General features: G+C 35.5%; 1 protein-coding gene across 7 annotated transcripts in view; it reads right to left on the reverse strand.

Annotated features, from left to right (window-relative positions):
- LOC138691910 (uncharacterized) overlaps positions 1-24,083 on the reverse strand; it is a 123,406-nt gene that overhangs the window by 13,705 nt on the left and 85,618 nt on the right. For 3 of the 7 annotated variants that reach the window (XM_069814521.1, XM_069814523.1, XM_069814522.1), the window contains one exon: positions 14,472-23,143. In XM_069814521.1, the coding sequence (XP_069670622.1) occupies positions 17,585-23,143 (5,559 nt within the window). In that variant the 3' untranslated portion in view covers positions 14,472-17,584. Of the gene's footprint in view, positions 1-3,518; positions 3,619-13,668; positions 13,765-14,471; positions 23,144-24,083 lie in introns of those variants that run through there. The other 4 variants (XM_069814519.1, XM_069814516.1, XM_069814520.1 and 1 more) reach the window with 4 other exon arrangements.

Genomic DNA, 24,083 nt, shown 5'->3' on the forward strand with positions numbered 1-24,083 from the left:
CTCCCTTCCTAGAATTAGCTCAGATGTTGCTTTTATCGAAATGTCGTTCAGTTCGGTTATAGTTAGTGATGTTACTAGAAACTTAACAGCAGCTTTCGTAATGGTACTCCTCTGCAATTTCCATCGTAACTGGATTGCAGAAGGAACTGCAGAATGGCACCACAGTCTACTATATACAGTCACGAAGCTTGAGGTGATTTTTTGCAAATCTCGTGATAAAGCGCTCCAAGCGATTAGCAACTAGATACAATAGACTGTCCACGGTCGACTTTGGACTGTGTCGTATTTCCATCGAGTGCTAGCTCGTTACGTATTTCACATTGATGCTTGTGAAATGTTCGTTATTGATTGTAATGAAAATGTTAATGGCAAAAATACAATAATTGGAATAATAATATTTTAATTATGTTTGTTTAAATGAAATTTATTGATCACGTTTTATTTTCAATTCTGATGGGATTATTATTGCTTAGACCTACTTTTTTTTTCAAAGGATATGTTTTTAATTATAGCTGTTAATTTTGTTGCTAATTTTATTTGTTACTTTAGTAGAGACGTAGAAAAAGTCTGCTACAATAAAATTTATTGATCACGTTTTATTTCGAATTCTGGTGTGATTATTATTGCTTAACCGCATCCCACTTTATTAACTACGTAAGCCTACCCTGCAAGTACCGGTACACGTAAGTTACTCCATTAATTCATATTTCAATTATTATTGTTGTAAAGGGAAATGAAAATTAATATTTATTGGTTTCATAGTTAATTATCGCAATAATCTTGAATGAGTGAAGCTATTATAGTAAATTTCAGTTCGTTTTGCACAAACAAAAATAATATTAACCTATTTCTTGCAGGTATCTTCGAGTTTATGGTGGAATGTAATATACTTCATTAAAATAATAAATTAAGTTTGTGCATTTAATATTTCAATAATGGAAGGAAGGTGTTAATTTTTCCAAAAGAACACAACGAAAGTGTAACATATTTTGTCGTCTACTAGGAGAAAGATCTGCGGTGATGAGGCGATAGTAGCGATCCTTGTGGTGGGAACTACCCATGTTTGCATTTTTACTAGATATTGAGCTTCGCGACTGTATATAGTAGACTGTGATGGCACCATGCCATTCACCGTCAATTGTTTCTTTGAGGTTGTTCCCCAATTAGGTAGGAGTGATGAACCCTGGTCTTCAACACTGAGGGCAGTGTGAATGGGACATTTTTAAAAGGGCATCATCACAACTTCAGTGATATTCACTTTTTTTTTTATCGATTAGAACACTACTTCCATTAGCCGAACGTTTGGTTCTAGAAAGGCATAAGCGCTGTTATTCCCCACGGTTTGATTGGCTAATGAACTTCGCGACATTTAAAAAAAAGGCATCAGTCCGGAATAATGCCCTTTTAAAACTGATTGACGGTCACTTCCTATTCCTCCTTGCTCATTTCCCTCCACAGTGAAGCTGTATTAAAACTTCAATTACAGTTCGGAAGCCCACAGGTTGCACTTGTGCAAAATGGAACCTGAAAATTAAGTCCCCACACTTGATAAGAGTGTTCCCAACATTGCTTACATTAAGTTGAACTCTCCCATAGTTGTCAACTCATTTACTCACTTGAATCACTAACGTTCACTGACCACTTATTCCCATTAAACTAATTTATATATGTTCAGGCGATGTAGTTTCTACAGTTCCATTATATTTCCATTCCCACTTTTTTTAATATATTTGTATCACTACTTACTTATCATCACTCCCTGGTTATTACCTGTATCTTATCCATTTTCACTATTATTCCCTTGCCTTACCGTCTTTTCTGTCACTATCACTCTTTTCACTTTATCACTTCCCTATGCTTTGTCACTCATGCATACTATGTTCAGGTAGCAGAATGGACATGGCATATTTGCGCCCCGAAGAAATCAGGTAGCAGAATGGACATGGCATAGTTGCGCCCCGAAGAAATCAGGTAGCGGAATGGACATGGCATAGTTGCGCCCCGATGGACATAGTACACACGAAAGTGATTGTCATAATATAAACAAATTACTTAAAAATATTACAGTGATAGCTGCATTGAAATCAGGTAGGTCTAGGACATGATCAATTTTACTATTTAAAATAACACTTTTTCATCGATCACACACGATAAATGAACTGCATGTTTTGTTTGTACATCGATATCTTCCTACGGTACAGGGTTTGGAAAATTGAAACTTAGAACCATTGTGAATTATTAACTCTTTACCCTTTTCACTAAGCTTAACATTCATTTTAAATTAACCTCAATATACGCCACAGACGGTGTGAAAATCATTAATAAAATATCAAAGACTGCTAAGCCTCCATTTTCCAACGCCTCACTCATTTGAATATGTCAGTTAATAAAGTACTGCCAACTTCACGTTGTTCATTTTGACGGTAGGCTATTGATAATCACTGCATAAACAGTAGAAAAACAGTTAATATTCATGGTGTTCATCTTAACGGTATCGATAATGAATATTAAATCGCATAAGAAATCAATATGGTTGGTTGATTACGAGCCTCGAGTTCCCGTAGTGTCTTTTTCTCTACCTATTTCATCGGGGCGCAACTATGCCCACAAAACAGGGACCCTTTTTTATCTACTGCATTTTATCTGACCGTGGGGCGCAACTATGCCCTGCCCGTATCAACTACGAGGTTATTTAGGGTCGATGAGATTCGTGATAGCAAAAAGGTATATGGCGAGATGTGGTCGAAGATTCGCCATAAATTACCTAGCATTCGCCTTACGGTTGAGCAAATCCTAGGAAAAAAACCCAACTAGGTAATCAGCCCAAGCGGGGATCGAACTCGCGCCCGAGCGCAACTTCAGACATGCAGGCAAGCTCCTCAACCGACTGAGCCAAGCCGCTGGTCTTCACAATTATTAAATGTACTGCTAATGAACTCACGTTCCTCAGAATAGAGAGCTTAATGTTTTTACAGTGAGATATCTTGTGTTTCGCTCAACAGAAAGTTATAATACGAAGAGCTGAAATAATCTACAATAGCATGCGGTCAATACATTTTAGTGAGGTTTAATAATAACTCTTATCGTTCACCTTCACCTTCACCTTCACATTCCTGACCTCACCACAGAACAGCACATCACGCGGACTTCTCAGCGTATCTCTCAAGTTCATACAGAGAGATCAGGGTTGCTAGATTGAGCGAAAAGTCGTGGATTGGGCTACGGAAACTTTCTCAGAACTCTTAAAATATCCAGCAGCTTCTCAGCTGATCGTCATTCTCCAAGTCTGTCAGATTATCAGTTTAATTGCTGGTGTAAGGAAGGAGAATGTGATCAACATCTCTTAACTAACAACAGTTCCTACTAATTTTGCAAAACGTAACAGCGTTTTAGTAAATTTGCAGCAGGCAGTTTCAACCATTTGCATCTCCTGCACGAGAATTATGACGAATCTTTCTTTAATAGTAATAAGAGTAGGTAAACTACTGGCTAGAAATGAAATATGGGTTTATATTTACATCTATTGAAGGATTTGCTTCTTCCATATCCGAGTCATGAAATAATGATCCTACAGCCAATACATCGTCCTCGGGTTCCGCTTGATTGCAGTCATCATAACTGAAAGAAGAGAATCAGACAGTTGAATATATTAACATGGTATCCATGAGGGACCAGAACCCTTGTCAAACGTGGTAGCATGCAAAACATTTCGATGTCACCTAGATTAACAATATAGTTCAAACCTTGCTCATAAAATCCCTTCAAATATAATCAAACAAGGATACCAAACAGAAACCTGTGAGCTGTTGAATAGAATGAACCACAGCCCTCTTGACGTAAAGCTATAATATCTAGAAAACAATGTTTGCACCACGACCACAGAATCCAGTTATATTACAGTATTATAACTCGTTAACCACAGATAACACCCAAACATGGTTTGCACATTTGTCTTGATGCCCAACGACGCAAGTGAAATATAAAATGTTTGGTAAAACTAGGAGAAGGAAGAAACAGACACTTGCTTAGATATACATAAATAAATAATCGGTTAGATATACATAAATAAATAATCGGTCAGTTATACATAAATAAATAATCGGTTAGATATACATAAATAAATAATCGGTTACACATACATAAATAAATAATCGGTTAGATATACTTAAATAAATAATCGCTTAGATATACATAAATAAAGAATCGGTTATATATATATATATATATATATATATAAATAATCGGTTATATGTACATAAATAAATAATGGGTTAGATATACATAAATATATAATCGGTTAGATATACTTAAATAAATAATCGGTTAGAAATACATAAATAAATAATCGCTTATATATACATAAATAAATAATGGGTTAGATATACGTAAATAAATAATCGGTTAGAAATACATAAATAAATAATCGGTTATATATACATAAATAAATAAACGGTTAGATATACGTAAATAAATAATCGGTTAGATATACATAAATAAATAATCGGTTAGAAATACATAAATAAATAATCGGTTATATATACATAAATAAATAATGGGTTAGACATACATAAATAAATAATCGGTTAGATATACTTAAATAAATAATCGGTTAGAAATACATAAATAAATAATCGGTTATATATACATAAATAAATAATCGGTTAGATATACGTAAATAAATAATCGGTAAGATATACATAAATAAATAATGGGTTAGATACACATAAATATATAATGGGTTAGATATACATAAATAAATAATCGGTTAGATATACTTAAATAAACAATCGGTTAGATATACATAAATAAAGAATCGGTTAGATATACATAAATAAAGAATCGGTTAGATATACATAAATAAATAATCGGTTAGATATACATAAATAAATAATCGGTTATATATACATAAATAAATAATCGGTTATATATAGGTACATAAATGAATAATCGGTTATATATACATAAATAAATAATCGGTTATATATAGGTACATAAATGAATAATCGGTTATATATACATAAATAAATAATCGGTTATATATAGGTACATAAATGAATAATCGGTTATATATACATAAATAAATAATAGTTCAAAACTTGCTTATAAAATCGCTTCAAATTTAATCAAACAAACATAAAAAAAGTATTGGTTTGATATATTTACTTACTTACGTATTGGCTTTTAAGGAACCCGGAGGTTCATTGCCTCCCTCACATAAGCCCGCCATTGGTCCCTATCCTGAGCAAAATTAATCCATTCTCTATGATCATATCCCACCTCCCTCATATCCATTTTAATATTATCTTCCCATCTACGTCTCGGTCTCCCTAAAGGTCTTTTTCCCTTCGGCCTTCCAACTAACAATCTGTATGCATTTCTGGAAACGCCCATACGTGCTACATGCCCTGCCCATCTCAAACTTCTGGATTTAATGTTTCTAATTATGTCAGGTGAAGAATACAAAGCGTGCAGCTCTGTGACATGTAACTTTCTCCACTCTCCTGTAATTTCATCCCAATTAGTCCCAAATATTTTCCTAAGAATCTTATTCTCAAACACCCGTAGTCTCTGTTCCTCTCTCAAAGTGAGAGTCCAAATTTCACAACCATACAGAACAACCGGTAATATAACTGTTTTATAAATTCTAACTTTCAGATTTTTCGACAGCAGACTGGATGATAAAAGTTTCTCAATCGAATAATAACAGGCATTTCCCATATTTATTCTGTGTTTAATTTCCTCCCGGGTATCATTTATATTTGTTACTGTTGCTCCAAGATATTTGAACTTCACCACCTCTTCAAAAGATAAATTTCCAATTTTTATATTTCTATTTCGTACCATATTCTGGTCACGAGACATAATCATATACTTTGTCTTTTCGGGATTTACTTCCAAACCTATCTCTTTACTTGCTTCAAGTAAAATTCCCATGTTTCCCCTAATCGTTTGTGGATTTTCTCCTATCATATTCACGTCATCCGCATAGTCAAGAAGCTGATGTAACCCGTTCGATTCCAAACCATCTCTCTTATCCTGGACTTTCCTAATGGCAGACATTAGAGCAAAGTTAAAAAGTAAAGACGATAGTGCATCTCCTTGCCTTAGCCCACAGTGAATTGGAAACGCATCTGACAGAAACTGATCAATACGAACTCTGCTGTACGTTTCACTGAGACACATTTTAATTAATCGAACTAGTATCCTGGGAATATCGGTTTGATACACATAAATAAATAATCGGTTAGATCAGTCTCGAATCACTTCCTATCCTTCCACAGTGAAGCTGTATTAAAACTTCAATTACAGTTTGGAAGCCCACAGGTTGCACTTGTGCGCAATGGAACCTGAAAATTAAGTCCCCACACTTGATAAGAATGTTCCCAACATTGTTTACATTAAGTTGAACTCTTCCATAGTTGTCAACTCATTTACTCACTTGAATCACTAACGTTCACACACCACTTATTCCCATTAAACTAATTTATGTATTTTCAGGCGAAGTTGTTTCTTCAGTATTATTATATTTCCATTCCCACTTTTTTTAATATATTTCTATCACTACTGACTTATTATCACTCCCTGGTTATTATTTGCATCTTACCCATTTTCACTATTATTCCATTGCCTTACCGTCTTATCTGTCACTATCACTCTTTTCACTTTATCACTTCCCTATCTTTTGTCACTAATGCATACTATTTTCACTTTATCACTTCCACACGTTTTGTCACTCTCGCTTACTATTTTCAGTTTATCACTTCCCTGTTTTGTCACTCATGCATAATATTTTCAATTGATCACTTGCCTATGTTTTGTCACTCATGCATACGATTTTCAATTTATCACTTCCCAATGTTTTGTCACTCATGCATACTATTTTCATGTTATCACTTCCCTATGTTTTGTCACTCATGCATACTATTTTCACTTCATCACTTCCCTATGTTTTGTCACTCATGAATACTATTTTCAATTTATCACTTCCGTATGTTTTGTCACTCACGCATACTATTTTCAATTTATCACTTCCGTATGTTTTGTCACTCATGCATACTATTTTCAATATATCAGTTCCCCATGTTTTGTCTCTCATGCAAACTATTTTCACTTTATGACTTCCCTATATTTTGTCACTCATGCATACTATGTTCTCTTTATCACTTCCCTAAGTTTTGTCACTAATGCATTCTATTTTCACTTTATCACTTCTCCATGTTTCGTCACTCATGCATACTGTTTTCAATTTGTCACTTCCCCAAATTATTTGTCACTCTCGCATACTATTTTCACTTTATCACTTCCCTATGTTTTGTCACTCATGCATACTATTTTCAATTTATCACTTCCCTATGTTTTGTCACTCATGCAGACTATTTTCACTTAATCACTTCCCCATGTTTTGTCACTCATGCATACTATTTTCAATTTGTCACTTCCCCATGTTTTGTCACTCATGCATAATATTTTCACTTTATCACTTTGCTATGTTTTGTCGCTATTGCATACTATTTTCAATTTGTCACTTCCCCATGTTTTGTCACTCATGCATAATAGTTTCACATTATCACTTCCCTATGTTTTGTCACTCATGCATACTATTTTGGATTATCACTTCTCTACGTTTTGTCACTCATGCATACTATTTTCACTTTATCACTTCCCCATGTTTTGTCACTCATGCATACTATTTTCAATCGATCACTTCCCTATGTTTTGTCACTCATGCATACTATTTTCACATTATCACTTCCCTATGTTTTGTCACTAATGCATACTATTTTCAATTTATCACTTCCCTATGTTTAGTCACTAATGCATACTATTTTCAATTTATCACTTCCCTATGTTTTGTCACTAATGCATACTATTTTCACTTTATCACTTCCCTATGGTTTGTCACTCATGCATACTATTTTCAATTTATCACTTCCCTATGTTTTGTCACTAATGCATACTATTTTCACATTATCACTTCCCTATGTTTTGTCACTAATGCATACTATTTTCAATTTATCACTTCCCTATGTTTAGTCACTAATGCATACTATTTTCAATTTATCACTTCCCTATGTTTAGTCACTAATGCATACTATTTTCAATTTTTCACTTCCCTAAATTTTGTCACTAATGCGTACCATTTTCAATATATCAATTCCCCATGTTTTGTTACTCATGCATACTATTTTCACTTTATCAATTCCATGTTTTGTCACTCATGCATACTATTTTCACTTTATCACTTCCCCACGTTTTGTCACTCTTGCTTACTATTTTCAATTTATCCCTTCTCTATGTTTTGTCACTCATGAATACTACTTTCAATTTATCACTTTCCTATGTTTTGTCACTCATGCATACAATTTTCACTTTATCACTTCCCTATGTTTTGTCACTATTGCATACCATTTTCAATCTATCACTTCCCTATGTTTTGTCACTCATGCATAATATTTTCACTTCATCACTTCCCCATGTTTTGTCACTCATGCATACTATTTTCAATTTATAACTTCCCTATGTTTTTGTCACTCACGCATACTATTTTCACTTTATCACTTCCCTATGTTTTGTCACTGATGCTTACTATTTTCACTTTATCACTTCCCTATGTTTTGTCATTCATGCATACCATTTTCAATTTATCACTTCCCTACGTTTTGTCCCTCATGCATATTATTTTCACTTTATCACTTCCCTATGTTTTGTCACTCATGCATAACTTTTTCAGTTTATCACTTCCCTATGTTTTGTCACTCATGCATACTATTTTCACTTTATCACTTCCCCATGTTTTGTCACTAATGCATACCATTTTCAATATATCACTTCCCCATGTTTTGTTACTCATGCATACTATTTTCACATTATCAGTTCCCTATGTTTTGTCACTCATAAATACTATTTTCAATTTATCACTTCCCTACGTTTTGTCACTCACGCATACTATTATCACTTTATCACTGCCCTATGTTTTGTCACTCATGCATACTCTTTTCAATTGATCACTTGCGTATGTTTTGTCACTCATGCATACTATTTTCACTTTATCACTTCCCTATGTTTTGTCACTCCTGCATACTATTTTCAATATATCAGTTCCCCATGTTTTGTCACTCATGCATACTATTTTCACTTTATGACTTCCCTATATTTTGTCACTCATGCATACTATGTTCTCTTTATCACTTCCCTAAGTTTTGGCACTAATGCATTCTATTTTCACTTTATCACTTCTCTATGTTTTGTCACTCATGCATACTGTCTTCAATTTGTCACTTCCCCAAATTTTTTGTCACTCACGCATACTATTTTCACTTTATCACTTCCCTATGGTTTGTCACTCATGCATACTATTTTCAATTTATCACTTCCCTATGTTTTGTCACTCATGCATACTATTTTCACTTTATCACTTCCCCATGTTTTGTCAGTCATGCATACTATTTTCACTTTACCACTTTGCTATGTTTTGTCGCTAATGCATACTATTTTCAATTTGTCACTTCCCCATGTTTTGTCACTCATGCATAATAGTTTCACATTACCACTACCCTATGTTTTGTCACTCATGCATACTATTTTGGATTATCACTTGCCTATGTTTTGTCACTCATGCATACCATTTTCATTTTATCACTTCCCTATGTTTTGTCACTCATGCATACTATTTTCACTTTATCACTTCCCTTTGTCCCTTTGTTTTGTAGCTAATGCACACTATTTTCAATTTGTCACTTCCCCATGTTTTGTCACTCATGCATAATAGTTTCAAATTATCACTTCCCTATGTTTTGTCACTCATGCATACTATTTTTTGATTATCACTTCCCGATGTTTTGTCACTCATGCATACTATTTTCACTTTATCACTTCCCCATGTTTTGTCACTCATGCATACTATTTTCAATTTATCACATCCCTATGTTTTGTCACTCACGCATACTATTTTCACTTTATCACTTCCCTATGTTTTGTCACTCATGCATACTATTTTCACTTTATCACTTCCCCATGATTTGTCACTCATGCATATTATTTTCACTTTATCACTTTGCTATGTTTTGTCGCTAATATATACTATTTTCAATTTGTCACTTCCCCATGTTTTGTCACTCATGCATAATAGTTTCACATTATCACTTCCCTATGTTTGTCAATCATGCATATTATTTTGGATTATCACTTCTCTATGTTTTGTCACTCATGCATACTATTTTCACTTTATCACTTCCCCATGTTTTGTCACTCATGCATACTATTTTCAATTTATCACTTCCCTACGTTTTGTCACTCATGCATACTATTTTCACTTTATCACTTCCCTATGTTTTGTCACTATTGCATACTATTTTCAATTTATCACTTCCCCAAATTTTGTCACTCAAGGATACTATTTTCAAATTATCACTTTCCTATGTTTTGTCAGTCATGCATACTATTTTCACTTTATCACTTCCCTATGTTTGGTCACTCATGGATACTATTTTCACTTTATCACTTCCCTATGTTTTGTCACTCATGCATTCTATTTTCTATTTATCACTTCCCTATGTTTTGTCAGTAATGCATACTATTTTCAATTTATCACTTCCCTATGTTTTGTCACTAATGCATACTATTTTCAATTTATCACTTCCCTATGTTTTGTCACTAATGCATACTATTTTCACTTTATCACTTCCCTATGGTTTGTCACTCATGCATACTATTTTCAATTTATCACTTCCCTATGTTTGGTCACTCAGGCATACTATTTTCACTTTATCACTTCCCTATGTTTTGTCACTAATGCATACTATTTTCAATTTATCACTTCCTCATGTTTTGTCACTCATGCATACTATTTTCACTTTATCACTTCACTATGTTTTGTCACTCATGCATACTATATTCTCTTTATCACTTCCCTAAGTTTTGTCACTAATACATTCTTTTTTCACTTTATCACTTCCCCAATGTTTTGTCACTCATTCATACTATTTTCACTTTATCACTTGACTATGGTTACTAATGCATACTATTTTCAATTTATCACTTCCCTATGTTTTGTCATACATGCATACTATTTTCACTTTATCACTTCCCCATGTTTTGTCACTCATGCATATAAATTTCAATTTATCACATACCTATGGTTTGTCACACATGCATACTATTTTCACTTTATCACTTCCCTATGTTTTGTCACTCAAACATACTATTTTCAATTTATCACTTCCCTATGTTTTGTCACTCTTGCATACTATTTTCACTTTATCACTTCCCTGTGTTTTGTCACTAATGCATACTTTTTTCACATTATCACTTCCCTATGTTTTGTCACTCATACAAACTATTTTCACTTTATCACTTCCAAATTTAATATAATACTAGCCGTACCCGTGCGCTCCGCTGCACCCGTTAGAAATAAATATAAAGTAATTACATAATTAAAATACGACATTTTATCCAGGGAACATTCGTGTTTGATAGATGGATATAATTATTATGTTACTTAATTTAAATTGTATTAAAAACATTTACATGCGATGAGCTCGATCCAGAGACCACTCATTCGGTCGTAAAAATTATTTTAGGAAATAGAGGAAACGAATGTACAGAATAGCCTATGAAGTTTTGTGTGCATAAGAAGCTATTTTGATCTTACTTGTCCTCGATTCACTAAGAAGTTACTGTAATAACATTATAGCATTATGTCCATCTAGAGAAGCTACACTTTATAAATGGTGAATTGATAATTAATTATACAATTTAGCTTACGATATTACTTCATACAAACACAGAAACATTACCTGTAGGCTGTTTCGTAGCATTCGATTGTTGTTGTCCAGGGCCCCTTATAGAAGAAGTCATTTGTTTTTTATTTCATTACACCGCCTTACATGGCAGTTATTTTAATTTTAAAACTCATTTATCTCATTAAATATCAGTCCTATCAAAATTTTTCATGGAATAAAACTTATCGCAAATTATTTTTAAAGAAACATTTATTATGTAACATTTTTCACAAAAATCAATAATAAGCGAGATATTTCAATTTAATTAATTCAAGCATCCTTATAACCCCCCTTTTAAATAAAATATTTTGAATACCATATAGCTTAAATTCTAAGTTATAACGAACTTAATTTATATTCCTATTTTCATATAAATCGGTTCAGCCATTATCGCGTGCAAAAAAAAATGCTAGGACCAATTATTTTTGGAAAATCGAAAAATCAGTAAAATTTCGGCTACATATTTATTATTTATGATTCCAGAGTATGCTTGTTTAGAAAGGAACGAAAATTATATTTTCGAAACTCCACCAAAGGCAAAACAAGCTCACCAAACATCTAAATATAGCTAGCCTCGAAAATTAAAACTAAAAAAAGTTTATACGATCACGAACATAACTATATGCCTCAAATAATTACAGGAAAATAATACGAAAACATATATAGACACAATCATCTTGTGACGAAACCAACAAAAAGAAAATGTTATACCTCAATTTCGATTACTGTTATTGCATCTAACAGTCACAATCCCCGGGATTTATCTTGGATTTAATGCCTGCAATAAATAACATTTCCATGCACTCATTTCCTCAGTATGATGAATTGCATATAATAGAGGTTGAATATGACTATCTTACAGTACATTTCTTCATCATGAATCTTCTTAAGGACTTACAGCCCTTAGAAAGGGATCAGAATAGAACTTTAAATAAAGAAAATTCATTGAAGTGTATACAACTTGGTGGTGATGAACACAATTGTAATTGAGGAGCTGATTTTCAAAACAATACGAGATAAAAAAAAATTATATCTGTCATGCCTTCTTGAAATATAACTGTATATAGAACTATCATGCGTGGGCTTTGGAACGCCCTATAAACCACTATAATCTTTCGTTAAAATAACTATTAGAATCTGAATCTTGTTCACAGCAAAATTTGCAACACAATATTAGTTCCACCTTTGGCCTCAAAGACTCTTATGCTCCCATTTGATTCTAAATGCATCCAACCTCTTTGGTTTCATAATGCCTCTTGCCTAGCTGGTAAGAAAAAAATTTTAGACCTCAAATAGTTTTTCCGTTATTTTTCTCAAAGTTATGAAAATGGGCAAGGACCATTTTGAAAATTAGCTCCTCAATTAAGCAGTTTTGTCCTAGGAAGATAGGGGTATAAAAATTAATTTAAAATATCCGCTCACATCCACTAACATCCAAGTACCGTAGGTATTATTTCTTAAATTATTACTCTATGTAAGTTAATTCCCTAAATGCGTCCGCCTTCGTGGCTCAGTTGCCAAAGTACGTCCTTACAATCACTGAAAAGTCATTTTCGAATCCTAAGTGTTTAAATCGGGACTTTTTTCCATTTTTCTGCATTATTTCACCACCATTCTCCCCTTCAATAGTATCACCATTATAATAATATTACCCAAAATCTTTTCTCCGTTTAGTAGTATCACACAGCGTGCCTGTCACAGTCCGAAGAGTCGCAATACGCCGTAAGTGTGAAGGTCACACTAGGGAAAACTTCGCAGGAAACTTAATGCTACACAGCTCAATCGAAAGATGCCAGAACGATGATGAATCGCAGTCCTGCTCCCGGGACAAAATGCTAATTATGGTGCAATGATAATTGCGTCAACATATTTTTTAATTGTAACTTACCCAAATAATAAATATACGATCTTGATACAGGGAGCAATTCAATAACACTAAAATATCACCATTTTGTAACGGAACATATTATCAAGGCGTTGCGATCCAGCAGGCAGTGGCTCGCAAGCAAATGTAATAATAGGACAAACGAAATGACTGCCGTCTAAATCATGCATTTAAAATATCGGCATCCTAATCAATTGAAATGAACAAAAAAGAAAATGTAAATTAATGTTAAATAAATACATGATGAAATTAAAAAAAAAGGATATTCTGCGGCAAGATGTGGTAGCTATCAAAATGATAAAAGTTTATTGAAAATAAATATACATTGAATTTATAAAAATGAATAGATGGTGATTGATGATGTGCAATGAAGATTTTACAATGGTTGACGCAATTGGTATTGACCATCAATGTGTATAGTTAAACACTGTAAAAAGTTATTACGACAATTTAAGAGATTTATTTACGTCCGGGTTAGTTATGATACCACATGATCGTAACGTGTTTACACAACCAGCAAATGGCGGACGACTAGCTTTTCGTAATAGTTCTATTCAGTCCTCTACCCTCGCTCTACGACCACTTTTCAATGCCACAAATTATTATATCACTAATACAATATACTTTATATACACCGACGTCAACCCTTAAAATTGTAAACAATGAAATGTGCACCAGCACTGGAGGCCATGCGCCCCATTTTTAACCAGGTATGGGTCAACCTGAGACTGCAATATGTCACTATGATCACGAAGATTGTTTAGGGTTGGAAGTGTATTCTTAACATAAAATAAATACAGCTTGGATAAGCAATGTACAAGAAATTTATTTCAATGTGTATAAAACCAATCATGAACAGAATTAACAAAAGTAAATCTTCCCTAGTCATCATAAAAACAAATAATCATGATCACATGTGCTACAGGAATACGCAATATAGCAATCTGTACAGAATAAACATTGCAAAATAACAGAAGAAGATTTCGCGGGAAAATCGATGACTGTCACATTTGTGGTAAGGAGTAGATAATGATCTAATTGGGTCTATAACTGCAAGATGTAGTGCTGTTTCTATAGAAAATAAAGGGAAGGATTACTGTATTCGTGGTGATAATTCTCGTTTTTACCATTTTTCATAAGAACAACATCAAATTTCGTAGTGATCCATTGAATTAGACAACGACATCAACCTTAACAAAACTGTGACATCCATCGTTTTTTCCCCCGAACTTTTCAAATACTAACACATATTACAAGCGTCATCTCTATTTAAACCCTCTGAAATCCATTGCATCACACTACAATCAAGTAGTACCAACTCCTACACCATAAAATTTGGTCATGCTTCCTGAGAAAATGGAAATTAACAAGAGAATAATTTTAACATAGTGTTACAGAAACTTATGTTACACCCTGTAATTGTTTCGAAACTGGCAGATCACAATGCAAATCGAAGCATGACGAGTGTCCTCCTCAAGTATAAAGTGAAACAATTTAATGTTGGGCCAATGTCACATCAGCGAATAGGGATTATAAAGAATGGACACTGAGCGAATTTTCCTGCATTTTGTTTCTCTGTGCGCCGCGTTTAGTTCTCCTTTCAAGCGCTAGAGGTTAGTGTAATCGAGCATAGGCTAAGATAAGAATTGAGTTTAGAGTTGAGACACAGGATCCAAACATCGCCTACCTTATTGCATAATCCAGTAACGTTTTGCTTCAAATAAATTCAAGTTAACAGCTTTTCCTTATTTATCAGTAACAAACTATTTGTAATAATAATTTTTTAAATTTGAGATATAATAAATTATATTATAAATTAATATAATACATTATAAAATTATGTATCAAATTGGTTTAATATTTGTATATAATATAATATAGGTATATGGTTTTACTTCTCGTAAGAGTTTTGTTTTTCCATTTTCAGTGCTATCAAGTCATTACATATTTTAATTGTTGTTGGGGTCAACGTCTCAACTCTCATTATAAAGGAACTCTAGAGTCTAGACATTACAGTTAATGGCGCATTTATTATTTTATGGATTCAATTTATTTTATTTGAGTACATAATATACCTAGATGTATTAATTATATGAGTTATAATCCTGCTGTGTCGACTGCTAGCTGGTGTGATGTCAGCGCCAACTCTAGGGAGAAAGCAGAATCTCACGCTTTAGCTGGCTTGAATGTCATTGAAATCAGTCCAGCTACATCAAAGGTACCGACGCGAAGTGTCCATTCTTTATAATCCCCACACTACCACTTTGTAGGTCTACATCTGACATTTGAAACAAACATACACAAGAAATTGACACTCAAAACATTATTTCAATTTAAACACAAACTTACTTCTTAAAAAATACAAATTGTTACTTGAAGAAATAAAACGACTCTCTGAAAACAAAAAACCTAATATAGGCTATATGCACACTATTTAATATTGGGCCCGAGAAATTAACGTTTCCTCTATTGTACGAAAACATAATCTCTATTCTATCCTCATTGTTATATCATCTTATGATATTTCCAACACTGTTCATCAACAAATTTAGCATATTGCCTATTTGTCATTGACTTTTACCTGTTGCAGGATGGTATATAATCAGTTTCCGCTGCTCAATCGTAATGTTGGGTCCTCTTCGCCCCACGCCACTCTTGTTAGCTTCAGTACGTCCACACATCACAGAGACGCACCTGACTCCACCTGAGGATGAACTGAGTACCTTGAGTGGATAATAACACTGATCGGCCCAATATTAAATTGACGTGCTCTTACTGTATTTCAGGAAAGATAATACAAATAATGCTTTCTTATGATTGAAATATTTTTACCATATCACAGTGACTGTGGTACAATAACGCAGTTTTCTTACTTTTAATTGTACAATATATTTATATACACGTATTTTATAATACATTTATTTTAATGCAAAATGTGATTCTGCACATATAGCAAGGATAACATTGGCCCAATATTAAATTTGTTCACTGTACTTATATGCAGTAATTTATAAAAAACGACAAAATATAATAATTTTATTATTGCATTACTCCTTCTGTTAAATAAACCTTACAAATACTACGCAATGCTAACATCTATTAAAATTTTATTCGTACAAAAACTGAGGACAGTTTGGCTACACTTTCAATATTATATTACACAAAACTTATAACAAAATATAATATCGTACATTTCCGTCCATGGGACTGGTTCCTTGTCAGTTGTATTGTGACGTCTCAGTGGCAAGCCTGCTTTTGTGAGATAGAATGAAATGCATCCCTTTTTTCCCTCAGTGATATGTATCATGAAAGGTGAAGTGGAGCAGATTCAGAAATAAGAAATACATTTTTATAATTTTTCCTCGTTGGATATATAACTCAACAATGATTTTGGAATATAGTCATACAACTGGAAATAGTATTGATTCTAGTTCCAATATAGGCCTCCCTAAATAGCAAAGAATATGAAGTTGATAATTCGGAGTGATTGATTAATTGTTGAAACAAACTCTGCAAATGTTATGGTGTTAAAATTCCGTGCGCTCCCAACATACAAAACTGTGAACAAATTAAATGTAAGCAGAAAAATTTGGTTGAACAGCTGTCGTCTGAGAAATTATCTGGAGTGTTCTGACAAAAAAAAAGGGTGGAAGGTACGTGTAGTACTCTGGTTCCCATGAGGAATCGTCCATCAGGAACTCCGTACGTGAGTTTCGAATAAGAGGCTGCTTCATTTGGAAATGTTACGAAAGCAATGATAGATTATATTTTTCAATCTTTACGTCCACTGTAACAAACAATGAAACATCATCTAATTTGTTACATAACTTAACACCAGCACTTTCCTCATTTAAGAGACCTACAATATCTAGGTTACCATTTCTCACAATTTTTGTTACATACGTTAATATAACCACCTTTATCCATCAGGAGTCTCATTACGTCCTTTTACAGAAGCGGATATTGCACTTTCAGCCGACTCGTTACACACATTAATATCAGCGCCTTTATCCATCAGGAGTCTCACAACATCAACATTACCTCCTCTTGCAGCAGCGAATATGGGACTTTCACCAGACTTATTACACACACAAACATCAGCGCCTTTATCCATTAGGAGTCTCACAACACCAACATTACCTGCTTCTGCAGCAGCGAATATGGGACTTTCACCAGACTTATTACACACATTAATATCAACGCCTTTATCCATTAGGAGTCTCACAACATCAACATTACCTCCTCTTGCAGCAGGGAATATGGGACTTTCACCAGACTTATTACACACATTAACATCAGCGCCTTTATCCACTAGGAGTCTCACAACATCAACATAACCTCCTCTCACAGCAGCGAATATGGGACTTTCACCAGACTTATTACACACATTAACATCAGCGCCGTTATCCATTAGGAGTCTCACAACATCAACATTACCTCCTCTTGCAGCAGGGAATATGGGACTTTCACCAGACTTATTACACACATTAACATCAGCGCCTTTATCCATTAGGTGTCTCACAACATCAACATTACCTCCTCTCACAGCAGCGAATATGGGACTTTCACCAGACTTATTACACACATTAACATCAGCGCCTTTATCCATTAGGAGTCTCACAACATCAACATTACCTCCTCTTGCAGCAGGGAATATGGGACTTTCACCAGACTTATTACACACATTAACATCAGCGCCTCTATCCATTAGGAGTCTCACAACATCTACATTACCTCCTCTCACAGCAGCGAATATGGGACTTTCACCAAACATGTTACACACATTAACATCAGCGCCTTCATCCATTAGGAGTCTCCCAACATCAACATTACCTCCTCTCACAGCAGCGAATATGGGACTTTCACCAGAGTTCTTACACACATTAACATCAGCGCCTTTATCCACTAGGAGTCTCACAACATCAACATTACCATCTCCTGCAGCAGCGAATATGGGACTTTCACCAGACTTATTACACACATTAACATCAACGCCTTTATCTATTAGGAGTCTCACAACATCAACATCACCTCCTCTTGCAGCCGCGAATATGGCAATTCCACCAGACTTCTTACACAGATTAACATCAGCGCCTTTATCCATTAGGAGTCTCACAACATCAACATTGTCTTCTACTGCAGCAGCGAATATGGGACTTTCACCAGACTTATTACACACATTAACAACAGCGCCTTTATCCACTAGGAGTCTCACAACATCAACATTACCTCCTTTTGCAGCAACGAATATGGGACTTTCACCAGACTTATTACACACATTAACATCAGCGCCTTTATCCATTAGGAGTCTCACAACATCAACATTACCTCCTCTTGCAGCAGCGAATATGGGACTTTCACCAGACTTATTACACACATTAACATCAGCGCCTTTATCCATTAGGAGTCTCACAACATCAACATTACCTCCTCTTGCAGCAGCGAATATGGGACTTTCACCAGACTTATTACACACATTAACATCAGCGCCTTTATCCATTAGGAGTCTCACAACATCAACATTACCTTCTCTTGCAGCAGCGAATATGGGACTTTCACCAGACTTATTACACACATTAACATCAGCGCCTTTATCCATTAGGAGTCTCACAACATCAACATTACCTCCTCTTGCAGCATCGAATATGAGACTTTCACCAGACTTGTTACACACATTAACATCAGCGCCTTTATCCATTAGGAGTTTCACAACATCAACATTCCCTCGATATGCAGCAGCGAATATGGGACTTTCACCAGACGTATTATACACATTAACATCAACGCCTTTATCAATTAGTAGTCTCACAATATCCAGATTGTTTTGTCGTGCAGCTAGTAATATTGGGCTTAGGTCTTCCCCGTCATATGCATTAACATCAGCGCCACTTTCTATTAGAAACTGCACAACGTTCACATGGGAACCAGAAATTGCATGATACAAAGGAGTCAGTACGAAAGCATCGTTTGTATTAACCTCTGCACCTTTCTTAACTAGCAACCTCACCGTTTCTAGACGACCTTCTAGAGCAGCACTTGACAAAGGTGTCAGGCCATTAAAATATTGTATTTCTAGCCGCTCTTTGGTAGTAGTAAATGCTGAAGTCCCCTCAGATACAGGAAGATTGCCGTGGACAGCCCACTGAAGAGCACATTTCTTTATAATTCCTTCTGTTTCTTCAACCTCGAGCAAAAATTCCACTAGCTTTACTTGTCCCGCAGAAGCAGCTACGTGTAACATTGTGGAAATAGTTCTCCAAGTACCGAAATCCCCACCAACGTACGTTATAAGGGGATGAATCACACATAACCCACATTTCAACATCAACTTTGCAATATTAATATATCCATGTAACGCAACACTTTCCAACACTCTACACAAAAACTCTTCACACTCTTCACCCTTGATCAACTCCATAGTGAACATCATGTCACTACTTTCAGCATTACTGCCGAGCAGCATGTCAACAGCTGACCACGCCTGTATCTTGTCAGCAAGTGTCAGTGGTCTCCAGTGAAACACTTCATCTTCAGTTCTACAATCACAATGATTTTGCAATAATAGCGCCATGATTTCACACACAGCTTTATTATCACTTTCACTATGACTGATAACTGCCAAGTGCAAGGGAGTCCTCCCACCCTTATCCTTTTCATACATATCACATTCGGGGGATAAAAGTAATTCCTCAACAGAATGTTTGTCTTTATTCAGGATGGCAGTATGCAATTTAAATCCTTCTGCCAGGATCCTATCAAAAAACTGCCTCACGATTACGAACTCTTCTCTAAATAATATCTCTTTTATATATGCTCTTTCATCTTCGAAATTCCTTGTGAACCACTTCGCGGCAAAGAACTCCAGAAATGTCCTGTGAATGAACACTGCTGTGGAATTTACCATTTGAACAACTATTCCACTCTTCTCATGTCCGTTTCTAAATCGGTCCTGGAAACCTTCAACTCGTTTCATAATATTCTTGGAGGAGTGTAGACGGTTAAGGTCTTCAGTTTTTAACAAGGAATGTAAGGCACATGCCATGTGATCTTTCTCAAACTTTTTCCAGTGCGACTGCAGAAAATCACGCATCGCCGGATTTCTTTCATCTGCTAGGCCCTTTTCACAAACAAAAATATTCCACTTTCTATTCACGAATTTGTTATACAGTTCCAACAAATCCAGTTTGCGGTCAACCTTCATCTTACCTGACTTACAAAAATCAGAAGCTTCACTGCGAAATACTTCAGCTAATATCAGAGTCTGCAGAGGAATTTCTGTGAATTGGCCAAGTTTGTCATTCAACATATTCCCTGTCACTTCCAACAAATTGAAAATAAATATGTCTAAGTTATATGAACCATCACTTATATCATTCCAAAGTTTAGCAAGGAAATAACGTTGATCCTCTTTTGTGAAAGGCTGAAGTTCAAATGAAAGACAAGAGAAATTTTCCTCCAGCCTGTCCTTCATTAAAGAACGAGAAGTGATCCAAAGTTGTTTAAATTTGTAGTTGATAAGTTGCCTTAACATGTGCAACACCTTCCCTGCATAATCTGGGCTGATTTCATCAAACCCATCTATCAGGATCACAATATTGCCACCATGATCTAACTCGTGTTTGAACAATGACATAGGGAAGTCACTCATGAACTTTCCTACTCGTAACAGAAATTCAACTGCAGAATCTCCACAACTACTCAGGTAATCAGTGTGCTCAATCAGAAATATAGTGACCACCCAACATGCAGGTTCACGTCGCTTGAATTCCTGAGCTAAATTCACAACTTCTGTTGATTTTCCCATTCCAGGGTGAGCCACAAGCAACTTGACTTTGTCAGAGATCAGCATCACTTCCTGCAAGCTTCTGATTGACGTCATATCATTTAAATAAGCCTTAACATAGGACACACTGCCTTTGGACTGTTTCCAAATGAATCCAGTTTCCTCTTTATGAAGCCAATGGACTCGTTGAAATACAGTTTTGGCTTTCTCGAAATCCTCTTGTCCTCCAATTACAAAACAGCGACACTCTCCATCTTCAGAATGTGTCGTTTCATCAAATATCTCTACTACTTTCGTAGGCAGGACAATTTTCCTCAGAGCCTGCAGTGAAACTCCACTTACAACTAAGCAGTCCCGGTCATCAGAAAAAATTCTCTCACTCACATGTTCTCTATTAAAAAATTTACGAGGTATGTAGTGTTCATTTTGTTGAGTGAGTTTATCTCCAATGCTTTCCACAATTCCAGAGACCAACTGAGTTACTATTTCAGCGTTCGCTACTTCGTTGAATACAGTGTCGTCAACTAATGTGTTAAGTGTGATGGACTCACCTTGGAAATTAATTATGCAATCTAATACTCGTCTCTTTGATTCCTCATTCAGTTGCCCAAAACGAAACTCGTCTTTGTGGCTGAGAGATTTTAATATCCTCTCATTCTCACAGTCATCAATCACAACAAGGGTCTTTTCTGAACCTAAATTGTGGACTAAATTTTCTATTATTTCAACCCAGCCATCAATTACAAGCACATCACATCCAGGCCAGCGACCCCACAAGACCAACACTTCACTCATTCTATCCTCCAACACGTTGGCATCTACCAGAATCTTCTTGTCAACGCTTTGGTGGACTTTGAGACAAGTGAGAGCGTTAGAATTCTGAACTCTCAGAAGTCCTCTGCTTTCCAGTAACCGCTGTCTAAATAAGTTCAACTCTCTTTCATCAAATTGCAGTTTAAATTTTGCGAGCTGATCTATTTTTGCTTTATTGAAGTCATCAACACTGCACTTCACTATATCCTTCCAAAACTGAACATTTTCTGTGAGGTATGAACCAGGGCCTTCCATCCAGCTCGTTATATTAGTCAGAAACGTCTGGAACTGAGAATCCGTCCCCAATGCCTTATGAAGTTCAGTTCTGATTAAGGAATCAAGTTTCTTCTCACTTGCTTGTTCTGTATATAACCTGAACTGATGGAGGAACTGGTTGAAGTCAGGCTCGTTCCTTAACTCGGGAAAGTCATTTTCAGAGAATCGTAAGCATTTTCCTCCTGTCATGAGAACATTCTGGACGTCAGTATCAACAGCTTCACCTACAGCCACAACAGCATTTGTGTAAACAACAAACTGCACATCGCTGAATGCACCCCACCGTTGTAGGTCAGTTTTCTGTCCCCAAGCATTCTTGAGATCGCAGTAAGAACTGTAGTGGTCCTTCATTGCGAAGATTTTGCGTACTGTGTATAATCTCTTTTTTTCTGAGACTTGTGGCCCTAGCTTATGTTTCAACTGTACAAAAACTGCTTTACCATCAATGTCTAGCACTAAATCATCGAACTTTCCAGCTGCATCCATGTTGGAAGCAATATGGAAGCCTTTTCTCTCGTTGATCAGACTAAGGAAGAGAAGTCCAGCCATTTTGACTTCATAGTTATACCCTTCAATCCTGCATGCTCCACCTGTCTTCTTGTAATCCTGCAAATAAACAAAACTTAAGCAGTGTGAGTGAGATGTCTCAGACCCACTGCTATCACGGTATATTCTAATTGTTACATGAAGTCATACACCTAATGTGGCAAGTAAAATTTATATATCCAACTAATACATAATTATTTCTCAATTCCTTGCAGTGTAATATTGTGTTAAATATTGAAGAATTCGCTATATCAAAACTTTCTGCTTACGGCGATCAGTTTCTCAATCAATTTGGAATTATGCAAACTCCAAAACATTACAATAGAACATTGTGCAGAACAGGGTGAAGTAAAACTCGTCTGGGTGTTGGGTCACAGTAGCATTGAAGGAAATGAAAAGGTGACGAAATTGCTGAACATGAGGTGGGCTCCAAATTCTCCGGACCAGAGCAGTCTGTTGGAACTGCTAATTACGTAAGAGAAGAAATTCAAAGCTGGTATAAATGAAGACTTGGTTCTAAGATGCAAGAAAAGACATTATGCGCTATTTATTAGTCTGCGTAGGAAAAGAGCTGGACACCCACTTAAGTGAAACAGACTTGAGCTGAGAATAATTACAGCTTTCGAGAGTGATGATTATAGACATTTTTAGTGGTCTACAGAGTAATTTCGGTTCAATCATAATTCCATCAAAATGACACTCCAGAACACGGTACCCTACCTTCCCCTTTACCGCACCTACCACGTATACTCCTCGCTCCATTCGAGACACGCGCCAAATCGAAACATCATGGCGGCCACTGACGATCTCCGTGAACATCGAGGAAAAGCACATGATGCAAAAAGTGGGGTGTCGGAGCTGCAAGCCCTGACAAGGGGGTGTCGGGCACTGGAAAGTGCCTTTTCGAAAACATGATGAAGCGCATTTCACAAATGCTGACTCTGCTCTTCTCTGATAATTTGTAGGCACTGAAAAGTACCTTTCGGCAAGATACCGATTC

The sequence above is a fragment of the Periplaneta americana genome, chromosome 16, assembly GCF_040183065.1.
Source record: "Periplaneta americana isolate PAMFEO1 chromosome 16, P.americana_PAMFEO1_priV1, whole genome shotgun sequence".
In the NCBI taxonomy this organism is placed as follows: Eukaryota; Metazoa; Arthropoda; class Insecta; order Blattodea; family Blattidae; genus Periplaneta; species Periplaneta americana.